The sequence below is a fragment of the Anguilla rostrata genome, chromosome 16 (assembly GCF_018555375.3).
Source record: "Anguilla rostrata isolate EN2019 chromosome 16, ASM1855537v3, whole genome shotgun sequence".
In the NCBI taxonomy this organism is placed as follows: Eukaryota; Metazoa; Chordata; class Actinopteri; order Anguilliformes; family Anguillidae; genus Anguilla; species Anguilla rostrata.
This window is the reverse complement of record NC_057948.1, coordinates 8985863-9005928: the sequence shown is the minus strand read 5'-3', so window position 1 is coordinate 9005928 and position 20066 is coordinate 8985863. Positions and strand designations below refer to the sequence as shown.

General features: G+C 45.7%; 2 protein-coding genes across 3 annotated transcripts in view; one reads left to right on the top strand and one right to left on the bottom strand.

Annotated features, from left to right (window-relative positions):
* The window catches only part of best1 (bestrophin 1), a 15487-nt gene extending 8408 nt beyond the window's left edge, over positions 1-7079 (top strand). For both annotated transcript variants that reach the window (XM_064313005.1, XM_064313006.1), the window contains 4 exons: positions 1012-1164; positions 2094-2174; positions 2821-2972; positions 5094-7079. In XM_064313005.1, coding sequence (XP_064169075.1) covers positions 1012-1164; positions 2094-2174; positions 2821-2972; positions 5094-6147 — 1440 coding nt within the window. In that variant the 3' untranslated portion in view covers positions 6148-7079. The remainder of the gene's footprint in view (positions 1-1011; positions 1165-2093; positions 2175-2820; positions 2973-5093) is intronic.
* Positions 7080-7949: 870 nt separating this feature from the next.
* LOC135242096 (ferritin, heavy subunit) lies at positions 7950-12874 on the bottom strand. Its single transcript, XM_064313012.1, has 5 exons — positions 12602-12874; positions 11002-11107; positions 10280-10426; positions 9233-9358; positions 7950-8393 (listed from the first exon to the last, which is right to left on the bottom strand). The coding sequence occupies exons 2-5, from the start codon at positions 11101-11103 to the stop codon at positions 8235-8237; spliced, it is 534 nt and encodes a 177-aa protein (XP_064169082.1). The 5' UTR covers positions 11104-11107; positions 12602-12874; the 3' UTR covers positions 7950-8234.
* Positions 12875-20066: the final 7192 nt, after the last annotated feature.

Sequence of the window (20066 nt, the reverse complement as noted above, 5' to 3'; positions counted from 1 at the left end):
ATTGTACCTTATCTGTCCTGCGTTCTGTGTTGTTCTGTGTTTACCACAACCTTTGGATGTGCACTTATTGTACGTCACTAAAAGTATCTGCCAAATAAAAAGCAATGTAATGTACATTCCTTTCCATGATATCACATTTATTTGGCGCACCCTTTCATCCAAAGTCACGTACAATCAGTGCATACCGAAGGTCATTGGAACAACTACAAAACGCAGATCGGATATGATACATTCCTTTTACATTTTCCTTTACCCAGCTGGCGATGTTTTGCTTAAGCAGTTCAGTACTTTGCTAAAATGTGTATCTGCCATTCTCTGCTTGGGGATCAAACCCACAACCTTGATACTACATAGCTGCTTCAAGGTGAAACATGGATGACCAACTTCTGGAAAATTATTGGGTGGAGTACATCCGTCTGGTTCAGTGCGACACTATGAACATAATTTGTATTGTGCAACGTGCAATTTGTTAAAAATTGTTAGACTGCACCCCAAAGACAACAACAGGCTGGAATTTCAAAATCTCATAAATATAAAAAGCAAAAACTTGAGTTTGACAAAGGGCAGGCAGCATGCTCTGTCAAAAATCAGAAGACAGCTTACAGTAGGTATAATTTTATTACCTGCCCCTTGTCCTGCTAATTAAATGTGGATTGACTTTAAAAATGTACTGTCGGCTGTATTGAAAAAACACAATGGCTCAATGATGATCACTCATTGACTTTTACGTGTTGGTCTCATGTTTACTGAAAGACCAATACGCAATATTTTTTCATCCAATTTTTGATATCCAATTAAATCCATCATTTATTGAAATGAGACTAATGTTCCACGATGGGAGTTATTTATCCAAAAAACTATAGGGCCCTTATAGTGCTGGTAACTACAGGTAACAAAAGAAGTCAGAAATCTTTAGATGTCAGTCAAGTGATGCATGTTCCATGTGCTGAAGCAAAATGAATCTGCAGAAGCTGAAAGCCTGTTTTTGCTGGGTTCATCCATCCCTGCTAGGTGGCAACGGTGGCTGTCTACACTTTCTTTCTCGCCTGTCTGATTGGTCGACAGTTTCTTGACCCCGCCCAGGGCTACCCTGGACATGATCTTGACTTCTACCTGCCAATCTTCACCCTCCTCCAGTTCTTCTTCTACTTTGGCTGGCTAAAGGTGAGAGTGAGCGATACATCCAGTCAGCCATTTTGCAGATACCTTTATTCAGAACAGCTTACAGTGTAAGAGAGCATCAGTGCACCTGCCTGAGTTACATGGGCAACAGTGCCAACAGGCTTCCCAGACCTATATTGGGCAAACTCCTAAAAATGTAGCTCCTTTTAGTTCACTGTACCATTTTAATAGTGTTTTATAGGGTCAACAATCGCCGATTTCCCCCAACCCCCCCACCCACCCACCCCTACGATTGACAAGGGAGTCAGTATGCAAATCGGGTAAATCTAAAAGGGGAACTTCACCCTGGTTTGATGTTATCATATTTCAATGTCAAGCTCTTCTATCCTTCCACTGGATTTTAATAGTCGTACGTTTTTCCAAGTTGTGTTTGTCTAGATATCTTACTTGCCATGTCCTGCTTTCAAAACACACCTCTTTGACACCTTAACTGTGCATCGCTAATACTCAGGCTGATTCTTCCAAGGCAAGAGACCCATATCTTGAAGATTACTATCTTTTAAATGTTTTCTTTTTTTTTACTACATTATCAATGGCCAGACAAAGTTACCACCAAAAACTGATGATTGATTTGAGGGCAAAGGTCCTCTCCGAAGGACTCAGTGTTGGTGAATCAGCATGCTTTGTATAGTTGTACGTGTGATCACTGTACACCGGGCAGCAGTGTAGTATAATGGGTAAGGAGTTGGTCTTGTAACCTAAAAGTCACAGGTTGGATTCCTCAGTAGGACACTACCGTTGTACCCTTGAGCAAGGTACTTAACCAGCATTGCTTCAGTATATATCCAGCTGTATAATTAGATACAATATAAATGTAATGTAATGTACAATGTAAAAAGTTGTGTAAGTCGCTCTGGATAAGAACGTAATGTAATCTCTGTTTGACGTGGGGGTTTGACGTATCACCATAGGTGGCTGAGCAGCTCATTAACCCCTTTGGAGAAGATGACGACGACTTTGAGACCAACTGGCTGGTCGATCGCAACCTTCAGGTTAGCTCACCTCCTCTCCGATCTTCCTCTCGTACGTCTTCAGTTTTCTGTCCCTTTTTTATTTTTATTTTTAACCTTTATTTCACTGGGAATTCCCTGTTGAGATTGAATGTCTCTTTTGCAAGGGGGGCCTGACATAAAACACAGAGTTACCCAACAAGACAGCTGACAATCAAGCTCGAAACACCAAATGGGGAATGAGACAGCAGTGTAACAGTAATTAAAGAGCAGAGATTAAAATCAGGATACTTCAGTCACTGGGTCATGAATTGCATGTCTAAAATCAGAAATTGATTGATCCTCTTCCTCTTCTCCACATCCTCTTTTGTAGCCATCTGTTACTCTCTCTTCCTCTCACTCGCCCCTTTGCTTCACCAGTGGACGTGCCAGTCTAAGTTCAGCTGAGATGAGGTCATGTTCATAAAGCTTTTCAGGGCAGGAGTGCTGATCCAGGGTCAGTTTCCCCTGCCCGTGTCCTCACCTCTCCCACTGTGAGCCGGAAGGCAGAACTGACCCTAGATCAGCGCTGTTGAATGCAGGACCAGCGCAGCCGGGTTCAGCCCACTTTATCTGAGCTCACTGCAGGGCTGTGACCTCCCCCCCTTCCCTGTGCCCCCCCCCCCCCCCCCATCCACCCCTCCCCCAGGTGTCCCTGCTGACGGTGGATGAGATGTACGACAGCGTGCCGCTTGTGGAGAGGGATCAGTACTGGAACGAGTCGGAGCCCCAGCCCCCCTACACCGCAGCCAGCGCCGACCACCGCAAGCCTTCCTTCATGGGCTCTGCTCTGGACATCAGGTACTGATTAGCATACATCAGCCCTCCACATTCCCACAGCAGGCGATTTGGTTGACTGATTACCGGAAGCCCATTCATTCTCTATGTAGCTGAGTGACGGCCAGCGACCGGAGCAACCGGCCAAGTGAACGACGAAAGTGGCCCGTAAAAAGCTGCCAACAGTTTATCTTTTTGTGGGCATTGCCCATCAACACCCAGTCAGAGTTTCGGGCTTCCTATTTCTTCAGCTGATACGATACCATTCACTCATGGAATGGAGGTGCAGCTAAAAACTTAAAGGATGGGCAGCAGACTATATGGCAAATATGTGGCTTATTCAACCAAAATCACATTGACACCAAAACACACTGAGTTTTATGCACCACGAGAGAGCTGGCTATTGCTAGCGATCTATCTCTCTCTCTCGCTAGCAAGCCAGATAACATTAGGTATTGAGAGTGATAGAGATCGCTAGCTATGTACCTAACTGGTGAGAGAGATATAGAGATCGCTAGCTACCTAGCTAGGCAGTGAGAGAGATAGAAAGATATATCATTAGCTAGCTAGCGAGATAGCAGTAACAAATAATAATTATCAGTCTCATGACAAAGCTATAGAAACCATATGGCAAATATAGGTATTTGATGCACTGTGTAATGCTGTCATTTCTCATCAAAAATGTTTAGCTGCATGACACACTGGAGTTACAGCAATTACACACTCACACACTGCCAACACACTGGAGTTACACCAATCACACACTCACACACTGCAACACATTGGAGTTACACCAATCACACACTCACACACTGCAACACATCGGATTTACACCAATTACACACTCACACACTGCAACACATTGGATTTACACCAATTACACGCTCACATACTGCTAACACGCTGGATTTACACCAATTACACACACATACTGCTAACATGCTGGAGGTACACCAAATGCACACTCACATACTCCCAACACACTGAAATTGCACCAGTTACACTCTCACATAGTTGGCACACTAAGATTGTACCAATTACACACTAAATCTGGAGTACTGTAATAACACACCCACGCTCTCAGCACTTTTTAGCATTTCGGCCACCACAAAACAAGATTTTCCATTCTTTCTTCATTTCGTGTTTCTAAACATGCGTCGTTTAGCTGTTCACCAGAACCATCTGTAGCCACATCATTTAGTTTCACAACTACTAACCATGCAGCTATTCCATGTGACTAACCAGTGTGAGGATCTAACATTCCTCTTCACACGGCAGCTAAACATGTTTGCCATTTCCCCCTTTCTGCGTGGTTAGGTTCATGCAGCAGTTCTGAAAGCCGCACTCCTGTCCTGGCTGATATCCCATCCTGTTATTAGCAGTAGTAGTAGTAGTAGTATTTTTATTCAGTCATCACACACAATACAATAAATATAAACAGTTTAGACAGTATAAACAAGTCAACAATCTATGTATGAGGTAGTGACTGAAAAGGCACAGGCAGAAGCATAATGCTTATATATGCCTATCCTACATTCTTATCAATTTAATCTACCCTCCAAAAATAAACATAATAATAAAATAAAAATCATCATACATGAGCATGACCTTACATGTATGACCCAGCAACAGTGGCTGACCACTAGTGCCGTTTGCACAGTGGTTAACCATGTAAGTGACATAGTGGGACCCTATTCAGCTCCTTAGAAACGAAGGGGCCACTGTGTCACTGGCTGTCCTGTGAAAGCACCATATCCTGCGTCTGTAACGAACGCTTCTATTTTTGAACAGTGAACAATAAGCTTGGGCGTGTCACAGCCTCCGTGTTGGTTTAAACGTTTCCTGTTCCAGAAGCCCACACTTAATTCACAGGTGCACATTGCCAACAGAAGCATAACGTTACAGGCCCATTATTACCAAAGACCTGATAACGTGATGACCACGCGTTTCATGAAACAAAACTGTCTTTTCTAAATAAAAATGTAATTTAGAAATAATTTTTCCTTTTTGAAGAGGACCCCCAAATCCCCACTTTGGCGAACGCCTGCTTGAAAGCAGTGCCTGTTTTTACGTGGAATAAACCACGGGTGAGGGAAATATGTGGTGTCCTACGTGTTAGTTCTGACGCCGTTTTGACCCTCTCAGTGTGCCCAAGGAAGAGATGGAGTTCCAGTCCAATCTGGAGCAGATTAAGGAGCACGAAGAGGCCAATCACTCAACGCCCCTCCTGGGGGGTCTGAGCCGCTTCCTGGGGGTCCAGCCCCCCAGTTTCCCGCGCGGCTCGGCCTCGTCGCGGGTCTCCCTCCTCCGCAGGCGGCCCGGCGCCCCGCTCGGCCGCTTCCCGCTCTACCTGCACCCGGAAGGTTCTCCGGCCCCGGGGCAGCCCTGCCACCCGCCGGAGCGGGAGCTGGAGCTGGCCTTCTCCTCGCTGCCCGCGTACGAGCGGCCGGGCTTCTACAGCTGCCCGCAGACGCCCATCCACTGCGCGCCCGCCGCCCCGCCCCGCCCCCGGCCCCCGCGCTGGCCCCAGGACTGGGACCGCAGCTCCTGCTCCCTGGCCCCGCCGGCGCCGCCCCCGGACACGCCCGGCCGCCCGCCCCCCACCTCCGCCTTCCCCTGGCTCGGCTCGGAGGGAGAGCCGCACCCCGGCCACACCTTCTGCTTCCCCGACCCCGCCCCCGAGCCGTGCCCCCTGCCCAAACTCCGCCCCTCCCAGGGCCCGCCCACCCGCCGGCCCCCGCCGCCCCGCCTCTCCCTGGACATCCCGTCCTCCGGCGACAGCCAGGCCGGCCCCCTCAGCGCCCGGGGCCCGGGGGGAGGGGTGGAGAAGGTGTTTTCCTTCACTCCTCCCTCCCGAAACCCCGCCCCCAGCGCCAGCGCCAGCTCCGGCAGCATCAACGCTCCCGGCAGCAGCAGCAACAGCGTCGCCGGCGGCCTCTGCAACGGGGGCAGCCACGGCAGCTTCTGCAACCACGGAAACTTCTCCCCCGCCGCCGCCGCCGCCGCCAACCGGGCCAGCGTGGTGGGCGGGCCCGCCGGCATTAGCCCCGCCCCCTCCTCCGCGGTCTCTCCCCCGGCAGCCACTCAGCAGCCCTCGCCCAATGATTCAGGGATCTCCCTGGTGGAGGGAGACCTGCTGGGCCCTCTGATGCAGGAAGGGGGCAAAGGTCGGGCCCCAGGGGGGAAGGACGCAGACTGAGGGGGAGGGGCTTGTCCTCGGCTATCTTCGGCACGCAAACCAAGGAGGATCCAACCGCTACCACAACTGCGTCAAATGTGAAAATCAGACATTCAGTCAGGGTAGCCATCCTTGGTCCTGGAGAGCCACAGGGCCTGCTGGACTTACTATTACACAGGTAATAAATACCTCACCTCATTTACTAAGTTCTGAATTTGATTGCTGATTTTAAGGTGAAACCAAACCCTGCAGACCCTATGGTTCCCAAGGACCAGGGTTAGGGAGCCTCGCCTTAGATTCTGGTAAAATTTCCTGCACACTCCTGAGAATTGTCAGCTAGCATTAAAGGTACTTCAAATTAAGTATTTGTTCCCAGTTCAGACCATGGCTATGCCCATTTATACCAGCCACTCATAGAACAAATGGTCCAGTCCTTCCAGGTGATAGACGCAGGAGTAGTAGAGTTCTGTAACAAGCTCAGAAATGATGTATCCATGGTTACTCGGTGCCTGCAGTCTGCTGGTTCTAAAGAGGCAGCCAAGGCCAGTTTTAAGCAGCTATTTCAGGCGCAGATCATGTGACAGGCACAGAATGGAGAAACATTCCGTTGTTTTACAGCCTGACCAATAGTGGTGCAAAGTGCAGGCTTGGAGGTCTGCGCAGAATTAAAGGTGTTGTTTAATTAACGGTTCTCCTGTGAAGTCTGTCGCGTGGACAAAATGGCCACTTGCCTGTTTTTCTCATTTCCATTTCCAGTGGTGGAGCTGGAGCGTAACACTAATTTGGGTTTACATCTGATCTCTGACGATAATCACCATATGTAGAAACTGTACACCGTTCCTCAAAGCACTGCTGAAAAGTATCAAAGATTCGGTGCAAGCAAAATTGTAATTTTTGATGTTATAACATATATACATAATTAACTACAGAAATAAACCCGTTACATCACTGCATCAAGTCTATTTTATTCAGCTGCAATTAGAATTTTCTTTTATCCTGAAAACAACAAAGTTCTTATACTGCCCATCCACTACTGGAGGACTTCAGCTTGTATCTAAACACAACATAACATCACAAGGAAATGTTATTTTCCTGTTCATAAATTTGCTTCATACAAATGAACACCTCTATCTTGTGGCTAAATTTAAATTAAAATATAAGAAAAAAGTAATTACACAAGGTACACGTCTCAGATCAGATTGTCTGAATCAAAAGATAGGTTTCCATATTGTTCTTTGAATCATAAAAACACTCGAATCCAAATTTAATGTGTGCATTTTCCTATAAAATGAAAACTGGTTCAAAATAAACTGTATTTAGTATTATGCTTTCCATACCAACAGGCTTTTTCCCACAGCTAAAAAGAACTTGTTTAACACCCAGCTTAGTAAAAGCAGAGGTGTGGGAATTTACCGTTTGCCGATCCCTTCCCTTACGGGAAACAGTTTGGTGTCAAAACCTGGACCTGCCAAGAACTGAAATTCTTGCGCAATTCTCACATGGAAGCAGTGAGTGACATTAATATCACTGTTGGCTTGGTAAACTGCACTAGGCGAGCTGTGGCGTCAGATCTGCATTAAGAGCCCAGAACCTGTTTCGGTTTCACGATACCATGAGAACCATAAATAGGGACCTGTGATTGACTGCAACTGTCCAAATCGATCTGTAGTCAAGGCCTTGGAATGAGACACCTACGCTAATGCGCACACACGCTCACACACATGCGCTCAGGCATGCGGACACACGCATACGCTCAGACACACATACACACACACACACGTGCGCGCGCACACACACACACAAGAAAAACAGGAGGACAAAGCTTCAGAATCCAGAGGGTTCAGTTTATTGATAAGAGTATATTTCCCGACTAAAACACGTGAGCAGAGGGGCCAGGGCGGGCGAGCGTCAGCGTTAGCACCAGCTCCCCGCCTGCCCTGGACGGACACTTTGATGGCTTCGCGGGGACGTCACTGCGTCGAGGAAGGAAGAGAGCGCGGGGCAGGGCTGCAGTGAATGAGTGAGGGATGATTGCAGACACACACACACACACACACAGGAAATGGCTAAATAGCGGGACAGAGAGAGAGAAGGAAAGGATCGCGGGTTTAGCTGCTGTCTTTGCCCAGCGTGTGCTTGTCGAACAGGTACTCCGCCATGCCGTTCTGCGGGGCGCCCATGCGCCGCAGGTTGGTCACCCAGTCCGCCAGCTCCTTGATGGACCGCACCTGCTCGTCCAGGTAGTGCGTCTCGATGAAGTCGCACATCTGTGGGCAAAGGAGGGGGGGCAAAGATTAAAGGGCCTGTTCGCACCTTCAGTCGCTCAGGTCTCGAGAGCGGTCGAGGAGGCCGTCGCCCAAAACACTCCGACGTGGTCGACCGAGGCTCTGTGACCGCGTTTTAAATGCCGGTGCACAAAAAAAAAAAAAAAAACCCACGGAAAACATCAAGCAAGTGTCGAGAACGGGACGCACGCGCCTGGCAGAGTAAACTGCGGCGGGTCTGACGTTACAGCTACTCCGCCTCCCACCGTCCGGATTTAACAACTGCCTGACAGTGCGCGCGACCGAGCGCTGGTCCCTGGCAGAACTACAACCAATCGTGGGGCAGCTAAAGCGTTAAGCATTTCCAGTGCTTTCCAGGAACAACAACTCGCCTGAAAAATCCCAACCCCAAGTGGAACCAGCGCACTTTCAGATCTCCTCAGCCGAAACCAGGATTTCCCCTGGTGGTTTTCAAAATTTACCCCGCATGCCCAACAGAAATGGGCGTTTCCCCCTGGGAGAGCTGACCGTCCAATCACAGCACAGAGTGCTCACTGTGCAGTAAAGCATCCGTTGGCAATCTGTGGTCTTTAATTCAACCTGTCAGCAATGTGCCTTACGAAGTACACTGTGTGCCTAAAAGTGTGTGTGTGTGTGTGTGTGTATGCTCGTGTGAGTTTGTGTGTGTGTGTATGTGTCTGTGTGTATGCATTCTTGTGTGTGTGCGTGTGTATGCATTCGTACGTGCGTGTGTGTGTATGTATGCATTCGCATGCATGTGTGTGCGTGCGCGCATGTGTGCGTATGCATGCGTGAATGTGTGGGGTATAGTGGGGACTCACATGGGGGTCGTTGTGTTCGGAGCACAGCTTGTGCAGGTCCAGCAGGGACTGGTTCACACTCTTCTCCAGCTGCAGGGCGCCCTCCAGAGCCTCGACACCACTGCCCCACTCGTCCCTCTCCGGCTTCTGTAGCACACAGGCACACACACATTTACACGCTCTGCACGTTCACTCACACACTTTACAGACACTGCACATGGCCACACACAGTACACACTACTTGTACATTATGTTAAAACGGGTCAAAAGCAGGCATATGGTTTGTCACATTTCTCTCTCTTTCCCTTGTTAAATCATGAGGGGCAGCCTTACAGAGCTACAAGTGTAAGTGTGTGTGTTGTGTGTGTGCGCGCGAGTCTGTTTCCTGATTCTCCCACCTGTACGGCTGAGCGAATCTCCTTATGCATTGTGTGTTTATATGTTGTGCATGTTTGTTTTTGATGAGTTGTTGCTCAGACTCCTTGATTCTGAATTTCATGTCTCTTTTAGCTTGCTTTTCTGTGTCCTTGTTTGCCACTGTGGGTCCACATGACTGTTCTTTGACTTTGACCTTGAGTGTAGCTATCCGAGTGCGTCTGGCACTCTGTCTGGCTTTCTGTGTATGTGTGTGTGTGCACGTGTGCATATCTGCACAGGGGTGTATGATTGCATGTGCGGGTCGCTGTCTTTGGGTGCGGTTGATAAGAGCCCGAGTGGGCAGGACAGCAGTGGACTGAGAGTGTGCAGATAGGGCAAAGAGCGAGGGGCAGGCCGTTATCTGCCACTTGCATTACCACACACCGTTAGAGCGGACTCAGTCCCACAGTCACATGAGCACACAAACACACGCGTACAGACACACAGACTCACATATACACTCACACACACACAGAGATAGACAGACTCACATATACACACACACACACACACACACTCAAAGACACATCTGTATCACAGACTCAGACACATTACACACACAGACTCTCAAACTCTCTCTCTCTCTCTCTCTCTCTCACACACACACACACACACACACACACACACACACACACAAACAATCTCTCGTACCCGGACGTCCTGCAGGAAGATCCTGCCCCCTCTCTTGTTCTGGAGGTCCATCAGCTTCTCCGCATGCTCGCGCTCCTCGTGGGACTGCTTGCGGAAGAACTTGGCGAAGTTGGCCAGGGCCTGGTCGTCCCGGTCGAAGAAGTACGACTGCAGCAGAGCGGGAGAGCTCAACGCCCATTCAGCATTATGGGAGATCTACGCTACACATCGGGACAGACGCCGCAAAGCTCGCCCAGCATCCCACACACTGGCCATTAGCGGAAAGCTCAACGCAATGACCGCACAGCACCATGGGAAATAATCTCCACTGTGTGCACTGCACTCCATCATTAAAAGGGCGTGACACTGCCATTGCGCCGTTAAAGTAGATCCTTAACCTGAATTATTTAAACATCGGAAAGATGCGCGAATGTTAAAAAATGCATGTGAAAGGATGAGCTTGTGTGAATAGGACCTTGAGGAACAACTGCATCTGCTACAGTTTAAAAAGGGTTAATGCAGGATGAATCAGCATGGCTTAACAATGGGCAATACTCTGACTAACCTATGACGTTAAATACTCTTTAAAATAATTTTTTTTTTAAATTGTTATGAACTCTCCTCCACACCAGTTTTTCCATCTCCAATTCTTCTTCCCTCCATCTGTCTATCGTTTTTCTTCGTCTTTTCTTTTCACGACTCCTCATTAAAGCATACTTCTCCCTCCCTCCCTCCCTCCTCACCATGGACAAGTAGACGTAGGAGGCGTACAGCTCCAGGTTGATCTGCCGGTTGATGGCGGCCTCGCAGTCCTGGTGGAAGTTCTGTCTCACTTGGGAACTCATCTTTCTGCAACACAAAGACCGCGCAGAAATTCCACTTGTGTTCTTTCGCAGAGCAGGTCAACAGCGTGCAGGGAAAGCAACGAACAGAAAGCATCGTTGTGTGATTATACAGCAGCCACGCGCCAGTTAAGGACACTGTTCTCCGCTTCGATTTAACGCAGAGATAAAAGTCTATAACTGATACCCCTGTACACGTCCTTCTCCTATTTCACTCACAGGACACTTTGCTCCGTATCCTAAAAACCGTGGACATTTATTCCCACCTTATAGCCGTTCCTATTTTTTCCCTAAAAAGATACCATTTCTAAACCGTGGATTTTTTTCCGCTTTTTGCTCTTGGATCGTTCTACTTTTCATATTCCGTCTTGCCGGCGGAGAATTCAAGGGACCCAGAAGCGGAGAGAAAGCAAGCCATACCTGTGACAGTGCAACGCGTTTAATTATTCACAGGCCGATTACCTTTGGAATCGGGCAATGTTATCCATTTGAAACAAGAACTTCTAAAACATACCTCAAGCACTATGCAACACACTCGATCACATCAACATAACTGCACAGAGCAACTGGGCTAATATCTGGAGCAGGTAAAAATACGAATATTGAAGAAATCAGTTTTTCCATACTGTTGAGGCAGTATTTACAGTATTTGCTACAGGGCGTTTGAGCTGCACTGCCTAACTACGTGAGGAGTGGGAAAATATTAAACAGACGTGAGTAAAGCACACGATGCAGTAACATTGTGTACAGTCATGCTACGTTGCGACAAACATGACCCCGGAGGCACACCCAAGCCCAATCGCTCATTAAGTAACTGGAATGAAAAAATCCACTTTGTGACGCACTGCATAAACCAGAGGGCACTCCCTCACGCGCACTGCAGGCCCGATTGTAAACACACGCGGGCACGCAGCTAACTAATACAATGTGCCGCCATTACTGAAACAACCCGCAACACGCAGAAATACAGCTAACCCGTTGCCAGACAACTGGCAATTTATTTATCTATCACGCAACCCGTTGCTTACTGCTATTCAGTCGGTTTATCGCTCGAAGAGGCAAGGGCCTGGCAGAGAGATAACGAAACTATCCCCGGTCGGGCTAACGGTAGTTATGTTACAAGCGCTCTGAAATAATGACTTTAACTAGCCTCTACTCAACCAGTCTATTCAATTGCCCTTTTTAAATACTCATAATTTTGCACATGAACAAACTACACTTATCTAATTATCGCGTCTCGTTTCGGCTAGTTGCAAATGACGGAACGGTATATGCACAGAAAGGTAATTAGCCTACACCACGTTGGAAATTCATAACAATAGCTAAGGGTTAGCTTCTCAGTATAAAAGCCAAATATTGTCGCTTGCTTTCTTAGCACTATATAAATTAACCTCCGTTGACTTTATAAAATACTAAGACAAATTCAGCTAATTGACCCGAAAGCAAATTAACTTCGGTTGCTAGCTAAACATTAGTGTAAAATAAATAAGGCTGTACTTACCTTGTAATAATGCCCTTCAAAAAGACAGACGCTATATAGTCAAGCTAGACACAATGGTCGTTAATTTTTTACACGGTTTTAAAATGTGAGTCGATAGTCTCGAGTCCGCTCTTCAGCTAGCTAAAGTTTTTGATGGCGATACACGTAGCGATAAAGTAAACAAGGTAAATGGTAATTAGATGTATTAGGAGACGGTAATTGGGATGCCGTTCAAGCACTGTTGAAGCAGGTAACCCTCAGACCGATGAAATAAACGACTGTGGGCAGCTCTGTGTGTCCTGTACGACATATAGCAGCGCAGGGAGGAAGCGGAAGTAGCAAGGCACCTCTCCAGCCTATCAGAACACCCAGACACTGACGTCACACTGATTGTAGCGCGTGGTTTCTGGACAGTTGTAATCCGATTCCGTCTGAATTTTGAAGTAGGCAATTCGCATTACTATTCTACTGAGCTTTATTATTACTAGAGTAAATTAGTTTACGTTTGCTGTAATGTGTTGGTGCCTGGCTCCCTCTCGGTTTTCTTTCTTAAACTTCCTTTCTGATTAATGTCGGCTTCTTTATCCCGCGGAAAGATAATGAAAAATTGTTGACAACATAGCCCATATTTCACAATGACAACGCAGTTTTATTTGCCCATGCGAGCAAGCACCAAGACAACTTCCTGTTTATACAGCGCAACCTCAGGCAAGATTAATTCTGATTCATGTTTATTTCCCGAACTTTAGGATAAAGACGTCTGTGAAAAATATAGAGGTAATGTTAGCTTGTTTACCTCGTATCATAAATGATTGGATCCAGATCGTTGCATTTCAGGTTCAAGGTTATTTTCTTTTGATCTGAAATAATTGTCGACTATCGGCTTTTAACCTCGCTCGTGTGTCTGTATCGGTCTGTATTGGACACAAATACATCCAATTCAAAAATTTTAAACGTCTGTACAAGAAGGGGGGCTTTTTTAAAAAAAGGGGTTTATCCTGCTAGTGACAATATTTCACACAGCACACAGTAATAACAGTGAAGCATTATTTGTTCTAAATACTGCATTTCCCCTCCTCCAAACTGGTTGTTAACCCTCGTTTCTGTTGGGATAAAAACGGATATCCAGAGTAAAAACATCAGTTCTTCAAAAACTTTATTAACCTTTTGCCATTATGTTTACAATACAGGACTAAACCCACAGTATGCTTTCTCTTGGCATTGATATTGAACAAGCAAGTCCGCACAACTTTCATTAACTGATTTGCCATATTTCAGTAGTCATGTAGGATATGCTGTTCAAACGTAATTAAAAGCATGCCAGAAATCTGCCTCCATCTGAAAACACAGTAAAATGTCCAGTGTTACTCTCTTTATAGATAACATTTGGTCCCACATTCCAGAGTGGGACCAAATGTTATCTGTTAAGAATTGAATTAACACTGGGCAGTTTACTGTGTATGTTCATGTCAGTTCACTGAATCTGCTAAAACGTTTACTTTTAATACAATTAACAATAAACCAAATGGTTTAATGTCTTCCTAATATGGAGACAAAATATGTAAATTTAACAGAAGGTAGCTAACTAAGATATGAGGTCAATTGGGGAACTTCTGTGCCAGTTAGCTACTATAGATAGCTGTATATGAATAAGTGAACTGTGTCTATGAGAACTACATGTAGCTAGCTAGTGAACACATGAGCTTTAAAGATTAACAATACATTTCTATGTATCATTACATAAAAGAAACATCATGCAGTTAACTTACTAATTGGACAGAGCGCATTCATTAATTCAAAGCCTGTGTTATGGCATTTAACTTATGATTTATCTGGTATCATCAGATATTGAACAGTGTTAACAACCCAGATCTACAACAATAAATAAACAATAACTATTTATATCAATAGTAGTGTCTGATAGGTAGCCATGAAAGTGCCTACATCAGTTATGGAGATACACAAGCAGTAAAATGTCAACAAGTGATGACTTGCTTTGCCATGACTTGCCTCCTGATGTTATATAAACATTAGCTCAGTTGATGGAGTGAGTCAGTGACAAATGTTAATTAACTTCCACGAAAAAGATGTGAAATGAAAATCATTCACATTTCTTGTGCTGTATGCCACACTTTATCAGTTTAGCCTTTCAGCATTAAAAATGGCGAGAGGTGTGAAGTAAGATAAGGTGCCGTTATATTTGTATGCTGTCTCTAGTCTCTGGAAAGCTCATATGTTTTTGACACTGCACTTTCAGGGCATATTGGTCAAGAGTCTACTGTACTAATGTTCCAATTCTGGGATTTATCTCTCACATGAAACTCAGCTTCTGTGTTACCTTCACGGCAAGAGAAGCAGACAAGCATTATTCTTGAGCCCTGCACAAAGTAATGTTCTTTGAGCATCAAAACCTTTTTTAGGGCTATGCACATTGATAAATTTTGTTGATTGCAAATATTATTTGATAAAGAGTTAACTTTCTCTGTGACCAGTGGGGGGGAAAAAAAGTGCCTATTCACTGCTGAGTCATGGAGGAATCCCAGGTGAAGTAATTACAAAGATTCCACGCATGTGCATTTCACTTCGCAATTGCCATGACATCAGCTCCTGTGTCCTGGACGTCTTGAATACATTATTGTATCTTTGGAGGCCAGATGAAGGAGTGGGATGTGCTGTTTTGTTTATTTATCATTGACAATAAGTTATTGACTACTGTAACATAAAAAGGCAAAATGTGAATTCTCAATCGCTGACAGTGCAAATACTCAAAGTGTATAATTAGAAGTGAAGGATTGCTGCTGTACTGGTTATGCCATCTGTCGTGTATGCCCAACCCTGCTCCTGGAGATCTGCCATCCTGTTGGTCTTCGTTTCAGGCCCAATTTCACACACCTGATCCTACTAATCAGCAGATCAATGATATCTCTGGCTGTTGAATGAGCTGTGCTTCGTTAGGGTTGGAGGGAGAACCTACAGGACAGTCGATCACCAGGAACAGGGCCGGGCAGCCCCGGTGTGTAAATACACTGTGCGACACTGTGCGTCAATGCTGTTGCGAATACAGGGGACCCGAGTGGTGAGGCTTCATAATGCAGGAATCATGACTGGAAATGAAAAAAAGGATAAGTTAAGTGGGGGTGATGGGGGAGTTGAGAGAAAACCCCCCCCCCCCCCAATTACCATGCATTCCCTGGACCAATGTTGTAGAATCTTATCAGGCCCCACGCCTGGATGAATTCTCTACCGTTTCCAGTAGCCATTCTGAATATGGTGGCCGATTCTAAATTTAAGTGGGTACATTTGAATAGCTAATGGCGCTGTTTGTTTGTTTATTTAACAGGGACAATGGATGCCAATCAACATTTCAGTTTCCACATCGATGTAAATGTTGCCAGAGTTAGCTAATGAGCTCCTTTTCATCCATAGTCCCTGGGAAGCTCAGGACAAATAAATGACCTAATGTCATCACTTGAGCAAACACAACAATGCCAATGAAATGCTTCAACACATTGCAGAGATTAGAGCAATACACAAAAACAATAAAAATATTTTTAAAAAGGCATGGAGTATTCGGTCAGTTTCTGAGCAGTTTCGCAGTTCGAGAGGGCACAGAATAGTGTAGGTGCAGCATATCTGAGGCAGAATGCTTATAGCTTGAGTCTCTCACTGCTGCAGTCATTTTCACATGCACACTGAAGGTTTTCCAGAGCACGGCATGCGAAAACCTGATCAGAGTATAATATTTCACATATAGGCACAGAGGGAGTCAGAATAAAAGCGGTGCTGGGGGGGGGGGGTGATGTTGACTGGGCTGACACTGTGGTGTGAGACCCGAGTTTCGTCACAACGGGCAGAGTACAATAAGCGTACGTGCGCTAGTACTTCCTATGGAAGTACAGACGAGGCTGTTTAGAAATAAGAGCGTTTTTTTCCTCTGGGGTTTGGAGAAGTCCCTATGGCACAGTGCGGTACAGTGGAGACACAAACGCAACGCCAAGGAGGAAAACAAATATTACTGTAAAATATTCCACCAAATATAATTAAATATGTTTTCTCTCATTTTTTCTATTTTGACTGAGTCCCCATGTGTATGATTATTTAAATTTTTTAAAATTATATCCATATGTGCCTGTCTGTCTGTATGTCAGCTGGTTAAGTCTTTCTTTTTGGACTGTTTCACTTGCACTTGTAAAATAAAATTCTCTCAAAAAAATATTACTGTAAAAGGTGTCACAAAAAATGGTGTTGTTTCTGCAATTTCTGATAAGCACAATTCCGAAGTCAGTCAAGTTTTAAATTAAGCGATTGAACAAATGTTTCTAAAAGGATTATGACCTTGTGGTTGATAGACTGTGGACCTATTCCCAGATATTGTAATTGCCATGACAACACTCCCGTGGTTTACTGTATGTGCCAACCCCAACTTCCTGTTTCTGTCCAAACTTGCTGAGTCACGCAAACTTGATGACGCACTGTGGGACTCCAGTTTCATAACGAGCGTTGTGTGATTGGTCTGCCTCCAACTCTGCAACGCTGCACCGGCACCGTGGCTTAGCCTAATACACTGTGCGCGACCAATAGTGTCATGTGTGGCAGAGTCACGCCATTTTATTTCCCCTTATTCTGGAGTTAAGCAATAAATAAAAACCAAGGAATAACCAAAACACATACACACAGTCAGGCACACCCACACTCACCAAAAAAAAAAAAAAATTCTCTGAAGGCGTGATGGGTAAAAATACAAGACTATAGTGCAGGGCAGCTCGTGAAGATCTCTCCCCAAGCCCCAAGTCACTGCAGACTGTGCCTTTATATGGGGCATCTCATTCACCCTGAGGTGTGTGTACCTGTAAGTGAGGCTATAGCTGTACATGGCTGTTAAGGGACAGCTGGAAGCAGAGAGCAGCCAAAGAGGAGGAGCTAGTTATGCTCCAACCCCAACCCCTGTCTGCTCCTCTTACCTCCTGGGTGAAGAATTGTCATAATTAGCAAATCCAGGCGATTGAAACAAAAAACACATGGGAAGACGTTTACTTTCCGACCCTGGATTTTTCACCTCTGCTCTCCTCTGAAGTGCGCGATGTCGCGTGCCGCTTGTAATCGCGCTTGGCTCACCACAGGGACGAGTTGGCGGAGGCTCCCCCCCAGCCTAGCAGGAGGATGCACATGCTCTCTGCCCGTCTGCCATTTTGTAACAACAACAACGCCTTAACCTGACGAGCCACCCAGCAGCACTCAGCAGCGCAGCTTCGGTTCTCCACAGCCTAGGTTTTCACCGGTCACAAACGCACATAGAATCACTGCAGCAAGACATCGCTATCTTCGTACTTGCGTTTTAAACACAGCCAAACAGCCAATATTAAGCTATTTTTCAATGATTTTACATTTTAGCAAGATAGCTAATATCTGCCATGAGGTTAACATACATTTGGAGTTAAAAAGTTACCAAGTGACATTGTTTATGAGAATGTTCCTACACTTTAATTGCAAAATACAGTATAAATCTATAGCAGCATAGCTAAACAACTCTGTGAGAAGATATTGGATAGGCGTAAAAAGTGATTTTAGGATGGTCTCCAGCTCTCTCAAAGGCACATAAAGACAGTAATTCACACTATTTTAAAATCTGTCTGTAGACAGTGCATCTGCAAATCACTTCGTACAGCTTGGCTTTGTCTCACCTGGGATTTGGACTTATAATTCACAGCTGCACAGTTCTGCACTAACCAGCACTCCATAATTATGGCCGCAAATTGACAGGCTGAATATTGTGGCAAGTTCTTATCAAGGGCCAGACATGAGTCTGTGGATAATTTTATGGCTGTGTGTATATGTATCTGTGTGTGTGCGCGTGCGTGTGTTCGTTCTGTGTTTTTGTGCATCTGCAGAAAGCAGCCATGTGTGAATGCGATAATGTCGCATAAGTGGCTGTGTCCCTGCGAATGATAGTCAGCTCCAGTCCTACCCTGCTGCAGGGGCTCATTACTGAGCAGGAGACACACCCTGTCGGTCTCAGTGACATCATCCAGACGCCAGAGTCAACAGCAGGGAGGACAAAACAGGAGGAGAGCATGCTGGGAGATCACGCGGGCCACACAAGTCTGCCTGCAGCTTGAACTGAAAACCTGGCGCCCATATAACCAAAGAAGCTCACCTTAGCTAAGCAAAGTCCAAGTTAGCCGTCTCAGCAAATCTTAACCATGGCTGTCAGGAATAATCATGTTATCACAACACCAGTTACAAACTCGCTCTGTCAAGCCAGGATTTTCCACTCAACCCATCTGCGTGTTCACATAAAAGGGGCGGGGTTTGTAACGAGGAGCCAATCGCACACGACCATTGCAAGAGCAAGAGCCAAGTATTTCACCACCGAGGAGCGAGTCATTCTCAAGTCGAAATCTGACGAGGTAAAGAAACACCATCGATCAAAAATGCAACAGTTGGTGCTGTCAAGGCTCCAGAGGACTGCTGGAGGAAATCTGCAGACAATGCCAGTGTGTAAGTAAGGGGTTAATCTCTGCTCCATTCCGCCTCATGGAGCATTTTACCCGCAGTCCAATCAACTCAGATTGCATCATTTCCATGAGAAATGATTTTATGGGATAAGCAATCATTCTCTCCCCCCTTCTAACTGAAAACGCCCAGCTATGCCGGGAGGCCTTGGCAGCAGGTCAGGACTAAATACAAGAAGGTAATTCAAAATGGAGAATGCCTCAAAAGCGTCAGTGTCCACTTCACAACAAAAAGTGAAAATTTGGCATGGCTTTGTGACAAATGCCAGCAACTGTGATAGAATAAAATAAGCATAAATCTCTTCACAAAAGTGATTTTCTGCATCAGTCCACAAGTTGTGGTTTTAATGGATGCACTGAAGGAGCTACAGTGATGTAGGGATGAAGGATTGTTTATGTCAGGCTTTCCTTGTCAGTGGGCCTTTGAATCTGCGGCCTGAAGGCAGTAAATTCAAAGATGTTGTACAGTGGGTAAGTCTCATCTTTTAACGTACGGTCCAAAGTTAACTGTTAAGTTGACTAGCTGTGGTCCTCCACAAATGACTTTGCATTATTTGGTTAACAGTACCTTTTATAATACTGTATATGTTTCAATATTATGCACAAGCTGAGTTTCAGAGTCGGTATTGTTTGTAGGCAATAGATAAAAAGCAGGGGGGAGGAAAACTGGTGGTGTCCATAGTCACCCTCTCTCCTGTAGTACTATGTGGCCTGTAGGGTGTAAAATAGTCACTGGCTCTCCTGTAGCACAGCGTGGCCTGTAGGATGCAATACAATCACTGGCTTACTTCTCTCTTGAGTTGGTTGCACATGGGAAAAATACTACACTGCTCCTTTTCTACACTGCTTTTCAAGGGCCACCTGAGAAATTCTTCATTCACCTTTCCAATCTAGAGACACATTCATGGCAATGACTCACTGAATGAAAAATATTTCCGATTACAAACACAAAACCATTCTCTCAACAACAAAAC

What these genes read in the sequence shown, in the direction of transcription:
- LOC135242096 (XM_064313012.1), bottom strand. Translation starts at nt 11,103, where the DNA reads ATGAGTTCCCAAGTGAGACAGAACTTCCACCAGGACTGCGAGGCCGCC. An exon ending in CCTACGTCTACTTGTCCATG is followed by an intron (nt 10,427 to 11,001) that starts GTGAGGAGGGAG and finishes GCTCTGCTGCAG; the next exon opens with TCGTACTTCTTCGACCGGGA. An exon ending in TCTTCCTGCAGGACGTCCGG is followed by an intron (nt 9,359 to 10,279) that starts GTACGAGAGATT and finishes TGTGTGCTACAG; the next exon opens with AAGCCGGAGAGGGACGAGTG.